We start from the raw sequence: 18,662 nt of genomic DNA, 5'->3' as shown, positions 1-18,662 counted from the left end.
CGGCTGGTGGGGACTCTAATATGTGTATAGTTTCTGCATTTTCTTTAAAAGTAAAATTTCCGTTAAACAGCAGGCTTTCACTGTGAATCATTTAGGCCCGATTAAACACAGCTAAAGCCAAGAAAGACAAGGTTTGTTTCCAGTGAGAGAGGGCGAGAGGCATACTGCTGCGTCATCCTGTGTGTGTGTGTGTGTGTGTGTGTGTGTGTGTGTGTGTGTGTGTGTGTGTGTGTGTGTGTGTGTGTGTGTTCCTGAGTGTGCGCATGCATTTCTGCAGCAAGTGGACTTGCCCCAACACAGACAGCCCAGTGTTCACAGTGACTGAGCATACATTCACGCTCTGAGCCTCCGCTGTCTCCTCTCATATCACCTATGAGGCTATGGTCCCTTCAAAAGCATTCCTCTGTCACCAGCTGCCAAATTACTGTTATTCTTCAGAGTTACGGAGGCGCGTGCGCACACGCGCACGCACACACACACACACACACGCACACACACAGTGTATAAAAGCTCTTCAAAATGCATTCGAAATTCAATTCAAGCTACTCTTTGTGATGTTAACGAGGAGAACGGCTAATTGCCTTTGAACATTTGTTTACAGTTTCTAAAGTTTCATTTTAGTATGCTCCTCTAGTCAACGCCGGGTTTTCCTTTTTACCATATTCTATGATAATCCTAAACACAGATAAAGAGATTTTAAGGTTAAGGTCAGTTTAAGCCTCCAACACTGATATCTGTTACTCTCTCCAATACCCTTGAGAAGTAAATACAAACCCTCTCCTTATCCTATTTTGCAAATCGCCTTTACAAGACGTCAGAGGAGGGATCAGGAAGGAAAAGCCGTCTCCTACCGACACAGTTGTCACAGATGCTGCAGTGTGATGCACGAGGCGGTCGGAAGATCTTGCAGGTGTAGCAGTACTTCAGCTTGACAATCTGGTTGTTGATCTGGACATTGCGGATTCGAGGTGGGGGTCGCTGACCAGCGGGGACATTCCCATTGGCAGCCTCTGTGAGAACACAAAGCAACACTGGCATCAATAGATGTTGACAATCTTGAGAACACACACACACACACACACACACACACACACACACACACACACACACACACACACACACACACGCTCATTCATTCACTTTCAATGGCCAGCCTAATCCAATTCAGGCTTGGCAGAGTTGGATCCACTCCCAGCAGGTATCATCAGCCAGTCCTTCACAGGCCATACAGTCCAAAAACGTGCACATTCACCTAACATGGACTGTGGGCAGAAAACCATGTAAAGAAAAGCCTCCACAGACGGGCTGAAACCCAAGATCCTGTTGCTATGAGGAAACACTACAATGCATTTCACACAATGGCCACCATTCTACTCATTAAACAAATTTGGGGGGAAAAAAGTAAAACCCATATCACCACGCAAAACATGAACGAGACATTAAAAGTATAGTTCAGTCAAATATCCACATAGTACAGTTTCCAAAGACCTGTTGTGTATTAAGCAGCGGCTGTATGTGATGTGGACAATGGGGCTACTGTCTGACTCCACTTGGCGGCAACTTCAAGCTGCAAAAGGTCTTCCTTTAGTGTTGAGGCAAATGTCAGATTTTAATGCCAGATGCTAGAGAAAAACAATGGGCTTGGAGAGCTCACTCGCAAATTAGAGAGGCCGAACCTTGAGAATGTCCGCATGACAAGTCTGACACAAAACATCCTGGTATTTAGGATGGGCTGTTAGATAAAGACCGAGGTTGTTGCTAGCAAGGTGTAGTCTGTCTTACAGGGTTGTATTGAGCATGTGAATATCTTTTAAAGAAACACCATCCAGGGGCGTCCGGGTGGTGTGGCGGTCTATTCCGTTGCCTACCAATGCAGGGATCACCGGTTCGAACCCCTATGTTACCTCTGGCTTGGTCAGGCGTCCCTACAGACACACTTGGCCTTGTCTGCAGTTGGGAAGCCGGGTGTGAGTACGTGTCCTGTTCGTTGCACTAGCACCTCCTCTGGTCGGTCGGGGTGCCTGTTCAGGGGGACTGGGGGGAATAGTGTGATCCTCGCACATGCTACGTCCCTCTGGTGAAACTCCCCACTGTCAGGAGAAAAGAAGTGGCTGGCGACTCCACATGTATCGGAGGAGGCATGTGGTAGTCTGCAGCCCTCCCCGGATCGGCAGAGGGGATGGAGCAATGACTGGGATGGCTCAGGAGAGTGGGGTAATTGGCAAAGTACAATTGAGGAGAAAAAAGAGGAGGAAAAAAAGCCCAAAAAAAATTAAGATGTGACCTTTACCACTATCTAAATCACATCAACTAAATCAAATCACACATTTATCATTGCTAAAGAGCTCTTCTTGGTGTCAGTATTGTGGTATTGTGCGAGATTTTTTTTCTCCCCTCTGGTGAAACAAATTTTAAAAAAAAAACCTTTATAAGCTTGCATAATACCCCACCCACAAGAAATGAGCAAACAAAATCTGAAGGGGGGTGAAAAATGACATTGGGCTGCATCGTTTCTCATACAGGACCTTATAAATGAACAAATGAATGGTTTTCAGGGTACAAAAAAAAAACAAAAAACGATGGAGAATAAATTAATGACTTGTCACTCATGGGGGTTGAGGCTAATGTCTCGGGTAGCTGGGCTCGGTCTGGCGGTGCCATTATACATTCCAAAGGATGTCTCTCCTTGTATTAGCATTCAACCTCCCCCCCAACCCCACCCAACCCCACCTCCAGGGACTTGTCACTAACAGGCTGAAGTGACAGAGCGTTGAGGCTCAGGAGGCTTCATCATCATGCCATCCTCCGCCTCCATCTGAGCACCTGGTCCCTGCAGGAGTACCTGCCTGTCCCCCCATTGGCACGCCTACGCTCTGTCATAACAGCAACGGCAGATGGGCAACCTTGAATATCACAGACGAACCGTTCAAGAGCTCCACATGTGGGGTTGGAAGTTGTTTAAATAAATGCATTATTTTTTGTGTTTGCAATACAAATTCCTGACAACTGTGTTGCCCATTTTATGCTCTGAGTGGTCAATGTTTTACTAATTTTGGGGAGATTTGCCTGAACGTGTTAGGTGGAGTGAGAAGGAATGCGTAGCACTGAAAGTAGGTTATCATTGAAGGGTGCTTCAGGCCACACTCTGATCTAAGTCGAGGCAAACAATGAAAGCCCGGGTGATGTGTATGCTTTTGTGCATGTGTATGTATATGTGTGTGTGTGTGTGTGTGTGTGTGTGTGTGTGTGTGTGTGTGTGTGGTGCGCCGGGGAGACGAAAGACAAAAGGCAAACTTAAACATTTATTTGAAAACATCATTAAGGGAAAAAAAATCATCTAAGATTAAACAGAGTATTATTTCTTCTTGCAGACACTTTTTTTTATAAATTTATTTCTGATTTTTCCCTTTTTTCTCCCAATTTAGTGGCCAATCGATCCCTATTTTAATTCAAACACCCACCCTCATACTGCATGCGTTCGCCAACTGCATCTCTCCGGCCGGCAGTCTCAAAGGAGACGCCTCGCCACTTTCGTGACAAGGTGACTCCAGGCCGAACAACTGTTTTTTCCAACACACACAGAGACGCATTCACATGACGAACACAAGCCGACTCCGTCCCCCTCCCGAAGACAGCGTTGCCAATGATTGCTGCTTCATCAAGTCCGGCCATAGTCGGATCTGACGAGACCGGGGCGCGAACCCCAGTCCCCAGTGGGCAACTGCATCGACACAAAGCCGATGCTTAGACCGCTACACCACCGCGGACCCCTTCTTGCAGACACTTTGCATCATGCACAGGACAGGAGCAAAGGAAAAGAAAGAGCTCTATGAGAAATTATTTTGTGTGCATGTGTGTGTGTGTGTGTGTGTGGCAGGGGTGGGTCTTAAGTCAAAGAAAAGAAGTGAGGCATACAGCAACTTAAATATTCTAGTTCCTAAAACTTATGAACGATATACATTTTTGAACTTCACTATTGTAGCTTACAAAACGACCAAATTTCACTACGATAGCCATCCAAAGGAGTTGAATCAAGTGCAACTGGACTTGGTATATATCCGTGAAGACGTTTCGCCTCTCATCCAAGAGGCTTCCTCAGTTCGTACCTTTCTGACTAGACCAAGCTAGTCCGACTGGTTGGTAATGAGACTCAGAATTAATCCTCTTTGGAGTCGTTGTCCAGAGCTATAGATGTCCATGGCTCTTTGTGTTCCGATGTTTACCAACGCCCGTCGCTAACAGAGCCAAGGTTATGAGTGGCTCTTTTGTGTACCGATGTTTGGCCGCGCCCGTCGTTATCGTAGCTATTGATACGTGTGGCTCTCAAAGAGCCATGGACATCTATAGCTCTGACAACGACTCCAAAGAGGATCAATTCTGAGTCTCATCACCAGTCAGGCTAGCTTGGTCTAGTCAGAAAGGCACGAACTGAGAAAGCCTCTTGGATGAGAGGCGAAACATCTTCACAGATATATACCAAGTCCAGTTGCACTTGATTCAACTCCTTTGGATAACCATGACCTGGATGAATGAGAACATTCACAGACATCTTCACTACGATAGGTTCATTTTCTCCTCCTCCAGTGAGTGACTGAGTGAGTGAGTGAGTCAGAGAGAGAGAGAGAGAGAGAGAGAGAGCAGAGGTGTGTATGTGTGTCAAAAACGTGGGTTGTTAACCAATATACACATGAAGGGCCAGGGAGACGGGACCTGCTCAAGTCAGTCTCTGCCCTATTAACAGCTTTACTATTAAAGTTGGTCATAGTTGGTAAAGTCTTCTCCCAGGGCCACAGACGAGCCAGCACCATCCATATCACTCATACCATATCCTTACTTTCCATCATATCTTTTTCCAATCGTGTCATGTCTTTATTCTTTTATTTTTCTCCCCAGTTGCCAATTACCCCACTCTTCCGAACCGTCCTGGTCACTGCTCCACCCCCTCTGCCGATCCAGGGAGGGCTGCAGACTATCACATGCCTCCTCTGATACATGTGGAGTCACCAGCCACTTCTTTTCACCTGACAGTGAGGAGTTTTGCCAGGGGGACGTAGCACATGGGAGGATCCCACTATTCCGCCCCCAATTCCCCGAATGGGCACCCCGACCAACCAGAGGAGGCGCTAGTGCAGTGTCCAGGACACATACACACATCCAACTTCCCACCCACAGACAGGGCCAATTGTGTCTGTAGGGACGCCCTACCAAGCCGGAGGTAACACGGGGATTCGAACTGCCGATCCCCATGTTGGTAGGCAATGGAATAGACCGTTATGCTACCTGGATGTCCCCTAACTTAATTTTTTTTACTGACAGCAACATGCCAAATCCGCTTCCTCATATGTGAACATACTTGGCCTTTACAACTGACTGTGAGTCCGACTCACCTGTCAAAGCAGAGTGCTGTCCTTTATGTGCGAATTTGTTTAAGGGGGAAAATGGGGAAAAACAGGCTGAAAGGAAAGACAAGGACCTCTGCAAAGCAAATGACGACAGGAAACATCTGGACATGTAGGAAGCATCTGGACCATCGAATGAGGAAAACCCTCAGGACAGAGTAAAGGGAGACACTAAACAGCATGAGACTTTTGAATTAATTTTTGACAATCTCAACTCTGAGTTTGATGGTTTTAAGAAATTAATATGATCAGCTGCTCTCTAACCGACAGTACTTCCCTTTAACCAGAGTCATCTCCTTTTGTTTTCTTTACACCTGCCTGTCAGGAGGGAATGGCAGAAGGGGGGCATGTTTTGAACAAGTTGGTCTCTAACCAAGTTAAATGTGGGGGCTGGTATCGGTTTGTGCTACAGGCCAAAAACAGTGCACCTGTGTGCTCGTACGCGTGCACATGCGCGTATGTGCACTTGCGTGTCATTCCACCATCTGCATGCAAGGTCTCGCATTGTTGGTGAAGCTATTCCACTGAGGTTTCCCTATATGAAGGTCACACCCAAGACCACTGCATTCTCCAGCAGCGCCACTGTAACCATAGTGGACCAGTTTATCACTGGCCCATTGTCGTCAAGTGATGAGTGTGAGTCACAGCTGTGACGAAGACGATGTAAGCTGCCTGCCAGCCATTCTCTGAGCAGCACGGCCCTCAGCCTCAACCTCCACAGCCCTCCTGACACACGGGGAGGCCAATCCCCATCCAATGTCTCTTGTCTACGATCTGTGGAGGCGGGTGATGGCTGAAGGACACTGAATCTTCACCCTACACAAAGAGTGAATGCTGACCAGCCAGCTGCCAGGACGGAAGGATAAGGATGGAGAGGAGAGAGAGGCAGGCGGCCCATGGCACAAGCCATGCAAACAGACTTATCTTTTCAGGGAGGAGAAGGATCTGGATAATCCAGGAAGTGGTCATTAAAAACAAAAAGATTTACAGATGAAGACAACAACGACTACTTGCTGCCTCTATGTTTTGCCATCATTAATAATATGGTTTGCTGCCTTGGTACTGAAATAACTGGATCCTTTGCTTTACACGCCAAATGTCTCTTGATACTGTAAGACTTGGGGTGTCTGTTTATTTGTGTGTGTGTGTGTGTGTGTGTGTGTGCGTGTGTGTACACACAGGTGCCAAAATGACTAGACTAAGCTCAACATCCACATACGAGTAGCATGAACCTTGAGCAACAAAACGCCTAATAAACATGAATAAACCAACAAGGCTAACCCTGTCTCTACACAGTTTTGCCGGCTTGTATGCTGAAGTATTCATGCCTGAGAGATGTTTTCACTTGACTAAACATGATCTTAATTTGCTGTGGGAGGACATGTCCCTCATACGTGGATGACGGATGAATAGGACTACCTGAAAAAGGTGAAAAAAGTATACTTACAGTAATCCTCACAGTCCGTTGACATAAGAATTTAAAGGATGACGATGATGTTAGTCTTAACTTAGTTTTGAGATAAATCCTAGTTATACAAACATGCTGAGCTGGGTTTGACAAAAGGAGCTAAGCCCACACACTAGGTCAAACCTGATGAACACCTATTTCGGATCAAAACATTGCAAATGAAAAGGTAAATGAAAGGAGTCGGGTTGATGGAAAGTTTACCCTACTTGTTTTCAAGGGTAATTAATAAGGACATGCTTCTTTTAAGTACACCCCCCCTTTTTTTCCCAAGTTGTACCCGGCCAATTACCCCACTCTTCCGAGCCGTCCCAGTCACTGTTCCACCCCCTCTGCCGATCCGGGGAGGACTGCAGACTACCACATGCCTCCTCCAATACATGTGGAGTCGCCAGCCGCTCCTTTTCACCTGACAGTGAGGAGTTTCGCCAGGGGAACATAGCGGGTGGGAGGCTCACACTATTCACCCCAACCCCCCCCCCCCCGAACAGGCACCCCGACCAACCAGAGGAGTAGCTAGTGCAGAGACCAGGACACATACCCACATCCGACTTTCCACCCACAAACATGTGAAAATTGTGTCTGTAGGGACGCCTGACCAAGCCGGAGGTAAGACGGGGATTCGAACAGGCGATCCCCATGTTGGTAGGCAATGGAAAAGACTGTCACACTACCCACACACCCTCTAAATCCATCTCTTACACTTACCAATCTCCATCTCAATGAAGGTGGCTTCCTCAGGGAGGGCCCGTGGCAGAACGCCCGGGTCGCTGAAGCTGGTCCTCAGTAACATCGCCATTACAAAGAGGAACAGCAGAGCAGCAAAAACTGGGATGGTAGGGGACAGATGGATAGCGAGGTATGGGCACCTGTAGAGGAACAAAAAGGACTATCAGCAAGATTTAAGATCGAAAATGTCTAGAGGTTATTATTGTCAGTTTGTTCTTCGCCATAGCTATAAAACACTTGCACATTCTGAACACAATTACTGATTGCAGTTACTCTGCTAGATCATGTCACCTCCTGAATTGTGGGTGGAAAATTTCATTGCCTTCACCCTCTTCAGTTTCACCATAATGCTTCCTTCCTATCTGATTTAAAATAAGTATGCTTTCACATGGGCCAAACTAATTTTTCAATTCACGCCTGAACAACATAACACTGCAGAGATTACAATCACAACAGAAACGAGAGAGCCTGTTAATGTTATTCATAAGACTTCATTAGCTTCTTGTAATCGGTACCCAACAGGGGAGCAGGTGCAGATGGGGAACTTCAGAACAAGATTAGGCTAAACATATTCTGAAGGTGTGCACTCCATCTAAGGTCATGAACTGGACAACAGTAAGAGCAACCCTAATCTTCGGAGCAGATCGAAGCCATGGTGGTAAATAAACAACAGCAGGGGAATACTCTCACCCTTGGGAGGAGAGGGATGACATTAGCATAAGTCAAACTGCCAGCCTGGTAAGGCTGTGACCGGCGTGGCCGAAGCCAGCATTGCACTCTGAAAGGTCTGATCTTCATCCGGATAGCAAACCCCAAGCTGCAGTGTAAGGGCTGCAGCAGACTCCAGAGCAACACCAAAGGCTTCTGCAATCTGCATGCAGTTATTAATAGATTAATTGCACAGCCTCTTCTGCTTCCAATGAGGTGGGGACCATGTATTCATAATGCAACCGTAACATCGCACTACATGATCCGAGCTTACAATATCCTGTACAAGACCAACTAGCAGGTACTACATGTCATAGCTGCTGCTCACACAACTGACATCAGTGGCTAAATAAGCTTTGCAAAATGGAATATGCACATTTGACTGTTTAATAATGTTATATAAATTATATAAAAATGCTAAATGAATAAATAATATAATATTAACAATATATACTTTAAATATATAAATGTACGGTACGTAAATAATACTAATATAATATTTTTTTAATTTATTAAGATCTTAATATTCCGTTCCTGCTAGGATAGGCTCCCGCATCCCCGCAAGCCTGAGTAAGGATAAGCAGTTCGGATAATGGATGGATGGATATTCCACTCCTCATTTGTTGAGCACTTTTATCAACACCATTCATGGTTTCCGGAAGAAAAAAAATGCTATATATATACAGTGCATCCGGAAAGTATTGACACCCCTTCACTTTCCCCACATTTTGTTATGTTACAGCCTTATTCCAAAATGGATTAAATTCCTTTTTTTTCTCATCAATCTACACACAATACCCCATAATGACAAAGTGAAAAAGGTTTTGTAGAAATTTTAGCAAATTTATTAAAAATAAAAAACTGGAATATTGCATGTACATAAGTATTCACACCCTTTGCTATGACACTCAAAATTGAGCTCAGGTTCATCCTATTTCCACCGATCATCCTTGAGATGTTTCTACATCTTGATTGGAGTCCACCTGTAGTAAATTCAATTGATTGGACATGATTTGGAAAGGCACACACCTGTCTGTATAAGGTCCCACTGTTGACAGTGCATGTCAGAGCAGAAACCAAGCCATGAAGTCAAAGGAATTGTCTGTGGACCTCCGAGACAGGATTGTATCGAGGCACAGATCTGGGGAAGGGTACAAAAAAATTTCTACAGCTTTTAAGGTCCCGAAGAGCACAGTAGTCTCCATCATTCATAAATGAAAGAAGTTTGGATCCACCAGGACTCTTCCTAGAGCTGGCCGCCCAGCCAAACTGAGCAATCGGGGGAGAAGGGCCTTAGTCAGGGAGGTGACCAAGAACCCGATGGTCACTCTGACAGAGCTCCAGCATTCCTCTGTGGAGATGGGAGAACCTTCCAGAAGGACAACCATCTCTGCAGCACTCCACCAATCAGGCCTTTATGGTAGAGTGGCCAGACGGAAGCCTCTGCTCAGTAAAAGGCACATGACAGCCCGCTTGGAGTTTGCCAGAAAGCACCTAAAGGACTCTCAGACCATGAGAAACAAGATTCTCTGGTCTGATGAAACCAAGATTGAACTCTTTGGCCTGAATGCCAAACGTCACGTCTGGAGGAAACCAGGCACCTCTCATCACCTTGCTAATACCATCCCTACAGTGAGGCATGGTAGTGGCAGCATCATGCTGTGGGGATGTTTTTCAGCGGCACGAACTGGGAGACTAGTCAGGATCGAGGGAAAGATGAATGGAGCAAAGTACAGAGAGATCCTTGATAAAAACCTGCTCCAGAGCTCTCAGGACCTCAGGCTTGGACAAAGGTTTACCTTTCAACACGACGACGACCCTAAGCACACAGCCAAGACAACGAAGGAGTGGCTTCGGGACAAGTCTGTGAATGTCTTTGAGTGGCCCAGCCAGAGCCCAGACTTGAACCCCATTGAACATCTCTGGAAAGACCTGAAAATAGCTGTGCAGCGACGCTCCCCATCTAACTTTACAGAGCTCGAGAGGATCTGCAGAGAAGAATGGGAGAAATACCCCAAATATAGGTGTGCCAAGCTTGTAGCTTCGTACCTAAGAAGACTTGAGGCTGTAATCGCTGCCAAGGGTGCCTCAACCAAGTACTGAGTAAATGGTGTGAATACTTATGTACATGCAATATTTCAGTTTTTTATTTTTAATAAATTTGCAAAAATTTCTACAAAACCTTTTTCGCTTTGTCATTATGGGGTATTGTATGTAGATTGATGATAAAAAAAATGTATTAATCCATTTTTTTATCATCAATATATATATTTATCATCAATATATATATATTTAGACATTTAGATGTAGGAAAAAATACTAATACATAATACATAGCAGTACAAACTTGTTTCGTGCGTCGTGCACTCATCATCTGCTTTTTTCCTACATCTATATTGATGTTCTGCTCCTCATTAGTTGAGCACTTCTACCAACACCATTGATGGTTTCCAAAAAAAAAAACGCTATACATGTTATATAAAATTATAATTATATGAATTATATAAAAATTTTGTATAAAATGTTATATAAAATATTTGAAAAATGTTATATAAAATGTTTTCCACAATATTCCTCTAAAGAGAAATGGGTATCAATTATATTAAAAAAAACTGTTATGCTTTGTTTAATTTGTTTCCTTTAATAGTGTCACAGCAACTAAAATCTGTCTTTTGATTAAAAAATGGTTATTCTACACTTATGTTCACTATATTATGGAAAATGCCACTTGTGTCACATCACAGCAGCATTCTGAGAGCAGTAGGCTTGTTACATAAACTAATAACACTAAATGATATACTCATTTAATCCCTTTGGGGGGAAATATCTGCTTGACAGCAGCGCAAATGCAGGTTCATACTTTGTACTGCCCAGTTCTCTAATCGCTACCTTTACATGAAATAATCCCTGCTGGTTTAATGTGGTTAGGTAACCTCTAGCGAACGTCCCCACTTTTCCTTTGCTTTGTTCAGATATAGTTGCATGCTCACACACAATACACACCACTGAAAGCAAGGGTAAAAAGGAAGGTGTAGCAGAGTACACAAAAGTGAGCCAGTGCAACACAGAAGGGAACAAAGTCCTCGTGTTTTCTTCCACTTGGTAGATGAGCCGCTAGTCAACATACCTGAGCACCGGCAGGCCAATAATAGCACACTACACCTGCAAGACAGGTTTGATTAGTTCTCTCCTTACTGGCTTTTTCATCATAATGGAAAATAAGACAGAACACAGATTGAATCAATTGAAATTTCCATTCATCCATGGCTGAGAAGAATGTTTGTCCCATTCGTTATTGAGGAGACAGCAGAGGACAGCCAGTCAATTCACAGAGAGCAGGCGGGAGGGGGCCTAGGCCTGGGCCAGCAGTCTATCGATGATGTGTAATTCCAGTACTGATGACGGGGTGGGATGCAAAGCGCACTCCATCATCGCTTCCCATCAAGACTACATGTCCTTCCTGGATATAACCACTTCCTTTGCTTTACAAGAACAGGGTGATACTGATCAATCACTGCCAGGGAACCTCCTAAAATTAAGAAGGCCCTTCATCCAGTTGGGAGAAATCAGTTTTCATCAACAAGGCTATCAATCAGACCTCAAACAAACAAACATACACATACACACACATACACACACATAGACGCATGCACACACACACACACACACACACACACACACACACACACACACACACACACACACACACACACACACACGCATACACACACGCTCTCCATCTCTCACAACATGAATTCACTGCATATTTCAGCCTCAGAAAATATGGAGTGCACTGAGCAATCTCCCAACATACCCGTTACTAACTTCCTATTTTCTCTGACCTGACTATGCAGATGATGTTTTTAAACCTGTGAGCTATTTTTAGCTCACTTAACAGACTACCACAGCAGCCAGCATATGGACTTCTGTCATTTCTGACCCATCACACCCAGGAAGCACAAAACTGTTATAGCAACCAAGAGTTCTTTGACTACACGGGAGAGATAAGCCCTCGTTTTTCATCTATGCAAAGCCAGCTGCCTTGTTCCTGTCTCGTTCCTGTCTCTTCTCTATGGGTCAATAACAGATAACCAAAGATGGTTAACAAGTTCACCACTTCTGTGCGTCCGGGTAGCGTAAGGGTCTATTCCGGTGCCTACCAACACAGGGATTGGCGGTTCGAATCCCCGTGTTACCTCCGGCTAGGTCGGACGTCCCTACAGACACAATTGGCCGTGTCTGAAGGGTGGAAGCTGGATGTGGGTATTTGTCCTGGTTGCTGCACTAGTGCCTCCTCTGGTCGGTCGGGGCACCTGTTCAGGGGGAAGGGGGAACGGGGGGAATAGCGTGATTCTCCCACGCGCTACGTCCCCCTGGCGAAACTCCCACTGTCAGGTGAAACGAAGCGGCTGGCGACTCCACATGTATCGGAGGAGGCATGTGGTAGTCTGCAGCCCTCCCCGGATCAGCAGAGGGGGTGGAGCAGCGACTGGGGTGGCTCGGAAGAGTTGGGTAATTGGCCGGGTATAATTGGGGATAAATAAATAAAACAAGTTCACCACCTCTTAGATTAGGAACACCTTAACCTAGATTTTGATCCACAAGAATTCAGGATGGCGCAAATAACATATCTATTAAGGCTCCAAAAATGTATATTTACTAAGCAGTGGGGCCCTGTCATAGATCTATTAATACAGTGAGGTTTTTTTCCCCTCTTTTCTTTTTTATTCTCTTCTCTCACTTTCCACTTCATTTGTTGTTTCTCTGGTTTATAACATATCCCTTGTTTATGTGGCTAGTACTTTGGAGTGGCTCTTTTTCATAGTTTGTCTACTTAATATTTGAAAGTCAATGTGAAGAATGTATAGATACAGCTGGAAAAAGGAAAAGTGTCGTTGTGTGAAAATATATTGTAATATTGCTTAAAACTAAATAAAAATTAAGTTAAAAAAAGAATTCAGGATTTCCCTTTAGCCAAATCACACTTCTAGCTCAGGAACGAGCACTTTCTAAAGTAGGGATCTTGCCGAATTCAAAACGTAAACCCCTGCACGATGACGCTTGTGAAGCTAATAGCGTGTGAAAGCATGTTGTCATGCTGCGGCGGCACCTGCCATTTTGCCTTCTCCGTCCTTTTAATCCTCGACCTTTATTAATTCTTAACACATGTTTAAAACGTTGGAGAGTAGCATGAGTCACAACATAAATGAATTATGCACCTGCTGTGCTGACAGAGCCACTGAGGACCCCGCAACTTTCCTCTGTCAAAAGAACATCTGTTGGCTGTGTGTGTGCGTGTGTGTGTGTGTGTGTGTGTGTGTGTGTGCGTGTGTCTCTCTCTCTCTTTGTGTCTCAGCCACTAGACACAAAGAGAGAGAAAACTCAAAGAATGCAGTAAAAAGAATGCAAACTCCCCCCTCCATCTCCCCTATCCAGATATCCACCAAAAACTGACCTATTACTCATCAATATGGGGCTCGTGGTTTCATCCATCCTCACGCAGCAAAAACGGAGAACAACTTTTGCATTTTGGCCATAAGACCAAAGTCAACTCAACTTTCAACTTTATTCGTCTCCAGAGGGCAATTGGTTTTGCAGCAACACATAGATACAAGAACATAAAATACAGAAAGGCTATATAGGGGACATAAAATGGGGGGGGGGCAGTGAGTGTTACGGACTTTGGGAAAACAATAGTGGTCCTACGTTGATCTTTGCATACAAGAATAAAATGCTGAATTGCAGGACATCAGTTACAACATCAACATGTCACCATTGTAAATGCAACAGGGATATGCAAGTTCAATTCAATAACCTTATGTGAAACAACATAGCCGACAACGTCACCATAAACAAAATCGACAAAGTTAGCCAAGGATGGCAGCATTGTCAAACGTCATCATGCCCGTCATCATCATCGTCATTATCATCATCACACGTGACTTTTTATCGGCCCCTACACGCCCACATTTGGCCTTTGCAAGTCAGATTCAATGCTCACACTAAAAACCCTGATCCAAAGTAGGGGTGCATTTGGGAGACAATATATAAAGCTCCAGAAGGTTTAAATCCCTAATCATTATTATGCAACACTTAAATACCATATGACTGAGGGATGAACCATGAGATACACGGGTCATAAAAAAATCCCATTTGATCAAACATGTTACATCATGGGAGTGCAACAGCTGAGCTGCTAAGTAAAAAAGGCTTTGGCAATCATCTAAATGGACGCTGAAGAGATGAACGATGAATAATGCCGTTGATGGTGATATGATTTCAGGCCATGAACTCCAAATGCAATCTCACAGATCCTTACAGCAAGCGGGGGAGGGCACATACACTTATGGCAAAATCAATGCAGGCCTAACATCCCACCACAACACTATCATCATTTGCAAATTGAGCAGAAACTGAAACATTAGAGGCTCAAAAAATGCTTCCACAGCAGCTATGCATACCGTGGAGATCGTCTAAATAGAAATCTCCAGAGACATAACATGGTGACATGTAGCATCTATTACAAAGCAAACAGATCAACAGACAAAATGTATTCAATTTCCCTCCCGGTATAGCTAATGATATGGGCAAGATCATTTCACCCTGCAGCACATCTATTTCACCTCTCCACCAGGGAAGCTTTCAGAGAACAAAGACTGTAGACCATAGCTGCTATAAATGGAGCATGTTTCCTTAGCTGGGCATAAATCATGTTATTGGCTAACTGTAGCTAGGACATAGGACACTGTCTGATTGGCTGGCTGGGAGACAAGGTGGCGGACAGATGCCCGAGCGATCTCAGGGGTTTGTTACCAGATCTCCTCCAGCTGCAGGCAGGCTACACGGTCAGCAATGCTTCTACTTCCTCATCCTTCCTCTAGTTGAGGAAGCTGACAAGAGAATGAGCCGCCATCAAAACCATTATGCTTTTCTGTCCTTGTTATAACAAACATAGCGAACATACACACACACACACACACACACACACACACACACACACACACACACACACACACACACACACACACACACACACACAAAGGACCTTTCTCACTATAAGCACAAATGCCAGCCTGGCCCCACAGCTCAGAGTCCTGGGGTAGACAAACAGATGACACATTGTCCTTGTGCCAGGCTAATGCTCCTGCATCCAAACACACACACACACACACACACACACACACACACGCACAAACGTGCACACGCACGTGCGTGCGCACACACACATATATACACACACACACACACACAGAGTATGGCACTAATCTACAGGAACATCATAGGATGTAAATCGGCATATCTACAGTGGCACATCAGCCAAAGGATTATCTTCTGCCTTGCTTTAAAGATCACCGGTATGCTTTTCTATTCACTGTGTATAATTCCCGGTGTAATACACTTGTGAAATCCTATTAAAAATGGGATCACCGGAGCCTTGAGAGTGAGTCATACAATCCCTGAATTGACCAGCTGCATAAGAGAAAAATATTAGGCTGGGCCCAACCTAGTAATTATTTCTTTGGTCTGTCTGAAGGTGAATTTGCTGCTCATTTCCTCAAGTTCAGCGGGTTGACTGATTCCGGCAGGGAGGATCCCCTCAGCGAGAGTTGCTGATGGCTAACGATAAGAATGAGATGTCTGCGTGGCTGTTCCTGGACATCATCCAGCCTGCACCCAAAGGACACACTGCTTTCTCTGTTCTCCCACCGGTGCCACAATGCTCCCAGCTCACCTTCAAGCCCAGGAATTAATCCACCAATTCAAAAGACCACTAGCACTGCAAAAATGTGACTAGTGGAAATTCAGTGACAAAAATACAGAGACGGATGAAGAGATCGGGGCTAGTCGTCGTATCAAAAGGCTTATTGTCATTTCTGGGACTGCTGGGGAAAAGACAGGTTCATTTGCCTGACTTTAATTTCATCTGTGAGGCTTTGATTGTTTTTCTTCCATGAGGAAGGATGAAAAAAAAAATACTCTGTCATTTCTAATACTCCACAAAAAGATGACCAAATGGCTTGTATTCAATATAATTATGGCCTGTATTATTTTTCATAGATATGCTGATAATTATATTGAATAGCCTATTATGGGGAAGCAAGGTCAGAAAATATGTTATAGTGAATGTCTACTTTCACCTTAATGTCTTTTGGTTGAAACTGTCCATTAAATAGACATACACCATGTAGACCTCCGCCCTACCAGATCTCAGCACAATATACACCCAAGTCACAATATTTCACCGCGCATTGTCGTGGACACTTTTAACACAAAGTAAGAATAGCATACTATGCTGGCACTGTAATTATGCATATCTGTAAGATGACAGCCTGTAAATGAATCAAGACCCCAGGGACCATTAATCTGTCAGAGGTTTGAATCAGATATGTCTCAAATTGCCCTGTAATGGTGAGTTGAAAATTACCCCCTGTTGTCCGGCTCAGTCTCCATGTTAATATCCGTCCCCCATGAGATGTAATTATGTTCAACTGTAATAGAAATGTAGCGTGCTAACGACCCTGCAGCCATTAGTCACTGCAGGGCCTCCTCCTGCCGTTTAGCATGAGTGGTATTAGTATCCTCTCTCTCTCTCTCTCTCTCTCTCTCTCTCTCTCTCTCTCTCTCTCTCTCTCTCTCTCTCTCTCTCTCTCTCCAAGCAGGACATCTCCTTTCCAGATTGAAAGGACACAGAGAGAGAGAGAGAGAGAGAGAGAGAGAGAGAGAGAGAGAGAGAGAGAGAGAGAGAGAGAGAGAAATGGGGAGGGCCTGGCTCTAGAAATCGGCAGCTCCTATACTCTTCCCTCAGCTTGTTGGATCCATTTGGCTTGGTATCTGTATCCGCAGACAAGTGGAGTATAGAGTGCGTTACAGCACAGGACCATCTGCTTTTTCTCAACAATCGATTGGTGAGTTAAAGATAAAGCTAGGGAAGGGACACAGAGAGAAGAGAAAAAGAACCCCAGAGATAGAAAAGGAGGTGCCGGAAAAGAGTAGAAATTCATATTAAGATCGTCCAAAGTCCACCAGCGCTACATGACATAGGAGATTATCGTGGCACCCATATGTAATTTATTGATATCTGCTGACATATGCAAAAAAAAACAGTTAAAAATCCAACTGAGATTCATCACATTGGAACGTTTAGCAAAGTATGACATCAAGCCAAGAGTATTCTTTCCAAATAATACCACCTCAAATGTTTTAGACCTCATGTTCTGATCAATTTTAGGCACCAGATTCTCGTTATCATTGAGTCAGGCAATAGAATTATGCATCATAATATGATATCTGATTTCCGTCTCAATACAATACCAGTGAACGACGACAATATTGAATTTGTGCCCTGCCCTGAAGTCTATGATACGCTGCCATACTATGACTCTTAGAAAAAAAAGAGGTATACCTAATAAATGATAATTCACTAATGGGTCCAGTGAGTTGTGCCTACTGGTGAGAGAGAGAGAGAGAGAGAGAGAGAGAGAGAGAGAGAGAGAGAGAGAGAGAGAGAGAGAGAGAGAGAGAGAGAGAGAGAGAGAGAGAGAGAGAAAGAGAGAGAAGAAACTGCTGAGGCAACAAAAGGCAGGTTTGCCTCTTGAGCAAGAGGCCTTTCCCTGGACAGCAAAATGAAATATTAAACACTTCAGTATATATGGTCAGTCACACACCCCTCCCCTCTGTGCAAGTGCGTTATGAGGGAATAAACATGGGCTCGGTAATGCGTTCAGGGGCAATATCACACAGAAATTATGCTTAGCAGCTACAGACGAGGGCCACACTTAAAACACCTCTTTACAGACAAGACTCCTCACACTCAGCAGTCACCGGTAGTGGACGAAGCAGGGACCCATATATTTGAAGGTCTACAGTGATCATTAACATTGATTAATAGTACTTACTCGAAGGCAAAGAACAGAGAGCAGGTTCCGACTATGAGAAACAGGGTGAGATAAAACACGCCTTTCTGCCGGGCCATCATCACTCGTCCGTCGCAGCAGAAAGTGTTTTTACCCGGCAGCTTTTCCCATTTTCGCACCTTTCGCGTTATCATTACCGCCGACATGGTGATAAATATGAATATCGTTTCAGTTCAAAAAAACCACTTCTCGACAGCAGTCCCTTTGGCAAAGGACACAATTCCTTCGAGTTTAAACGCAGCAGAAGCCGTGTCTGAGACAAGACGGTCTCCTCACACGGTTTGGATTCAGGTCCAGATGACCCCCCTCAATATGATTTTACACAGCCGTGGGCAGTCACACACAAATCCCGCTGAATGAATGAATGCATCGCATCAACTGATGGCCACGACAACACTGATGGCAGCTTTACAAGGCGACAACCGTGAAGTATATTTTTGTTTTTCA

The 18,662-nt window shown here is 44.5% G+C and overlaps 1 protein-coding gene across 1 annotated transcript in view; it reads right to left on the bottom strand.

Moving 5' to 3' along the window:
• Window positions 1–18,361, bottom strand: part of zdhhc9 (zinc finger DHHC-type palmitoyltransferase 9) — a 35,605-nt gene extending 17,244 nt beyond the window's left edge. Inside the window, exons 1-3 of the mRNA XM_056290534.1 lie at window positions 18,198–18,361; window positions 7,573–7,733; window positions 852–1,010 (exon numbers count right to left, since the gene is read on the bottom strand). Of these exons, the coding sequence (XP_056146509.1) occupies window positions 852–1,010; window positions 7,573–7,733; window positions 18,198–18,361 (484 nt within the window). The remainder of the gene's footprint in view (window positions 1–851; window positions 1,011–7,572; window positions 7,734–18,197) is intronic.
• Between the last annotated feature and the right edge of the window lie 301 nt (window positions 18,362–18,662).

The sequence above is a fragment of the Lampris incognitus genome, chromosome 1, assembly GCF_029633865.1.
Source record: "Lampris incognitus isolate fLamInc1 chromosome 1, fLamInc1.hap2, whole genome shotgun sequence".
Lineage (NCBI taxonomy): Eukaryota > Metazoa > Chordata > Actinopteri > Lampriformes > Lampridae > Lampris > Lampris incognitus.
The sequence above is the reverse complement of the archived record's forward strand: the minus strand, read 5'-3'. Positions and strand labels throughout refer to the sequence as shown.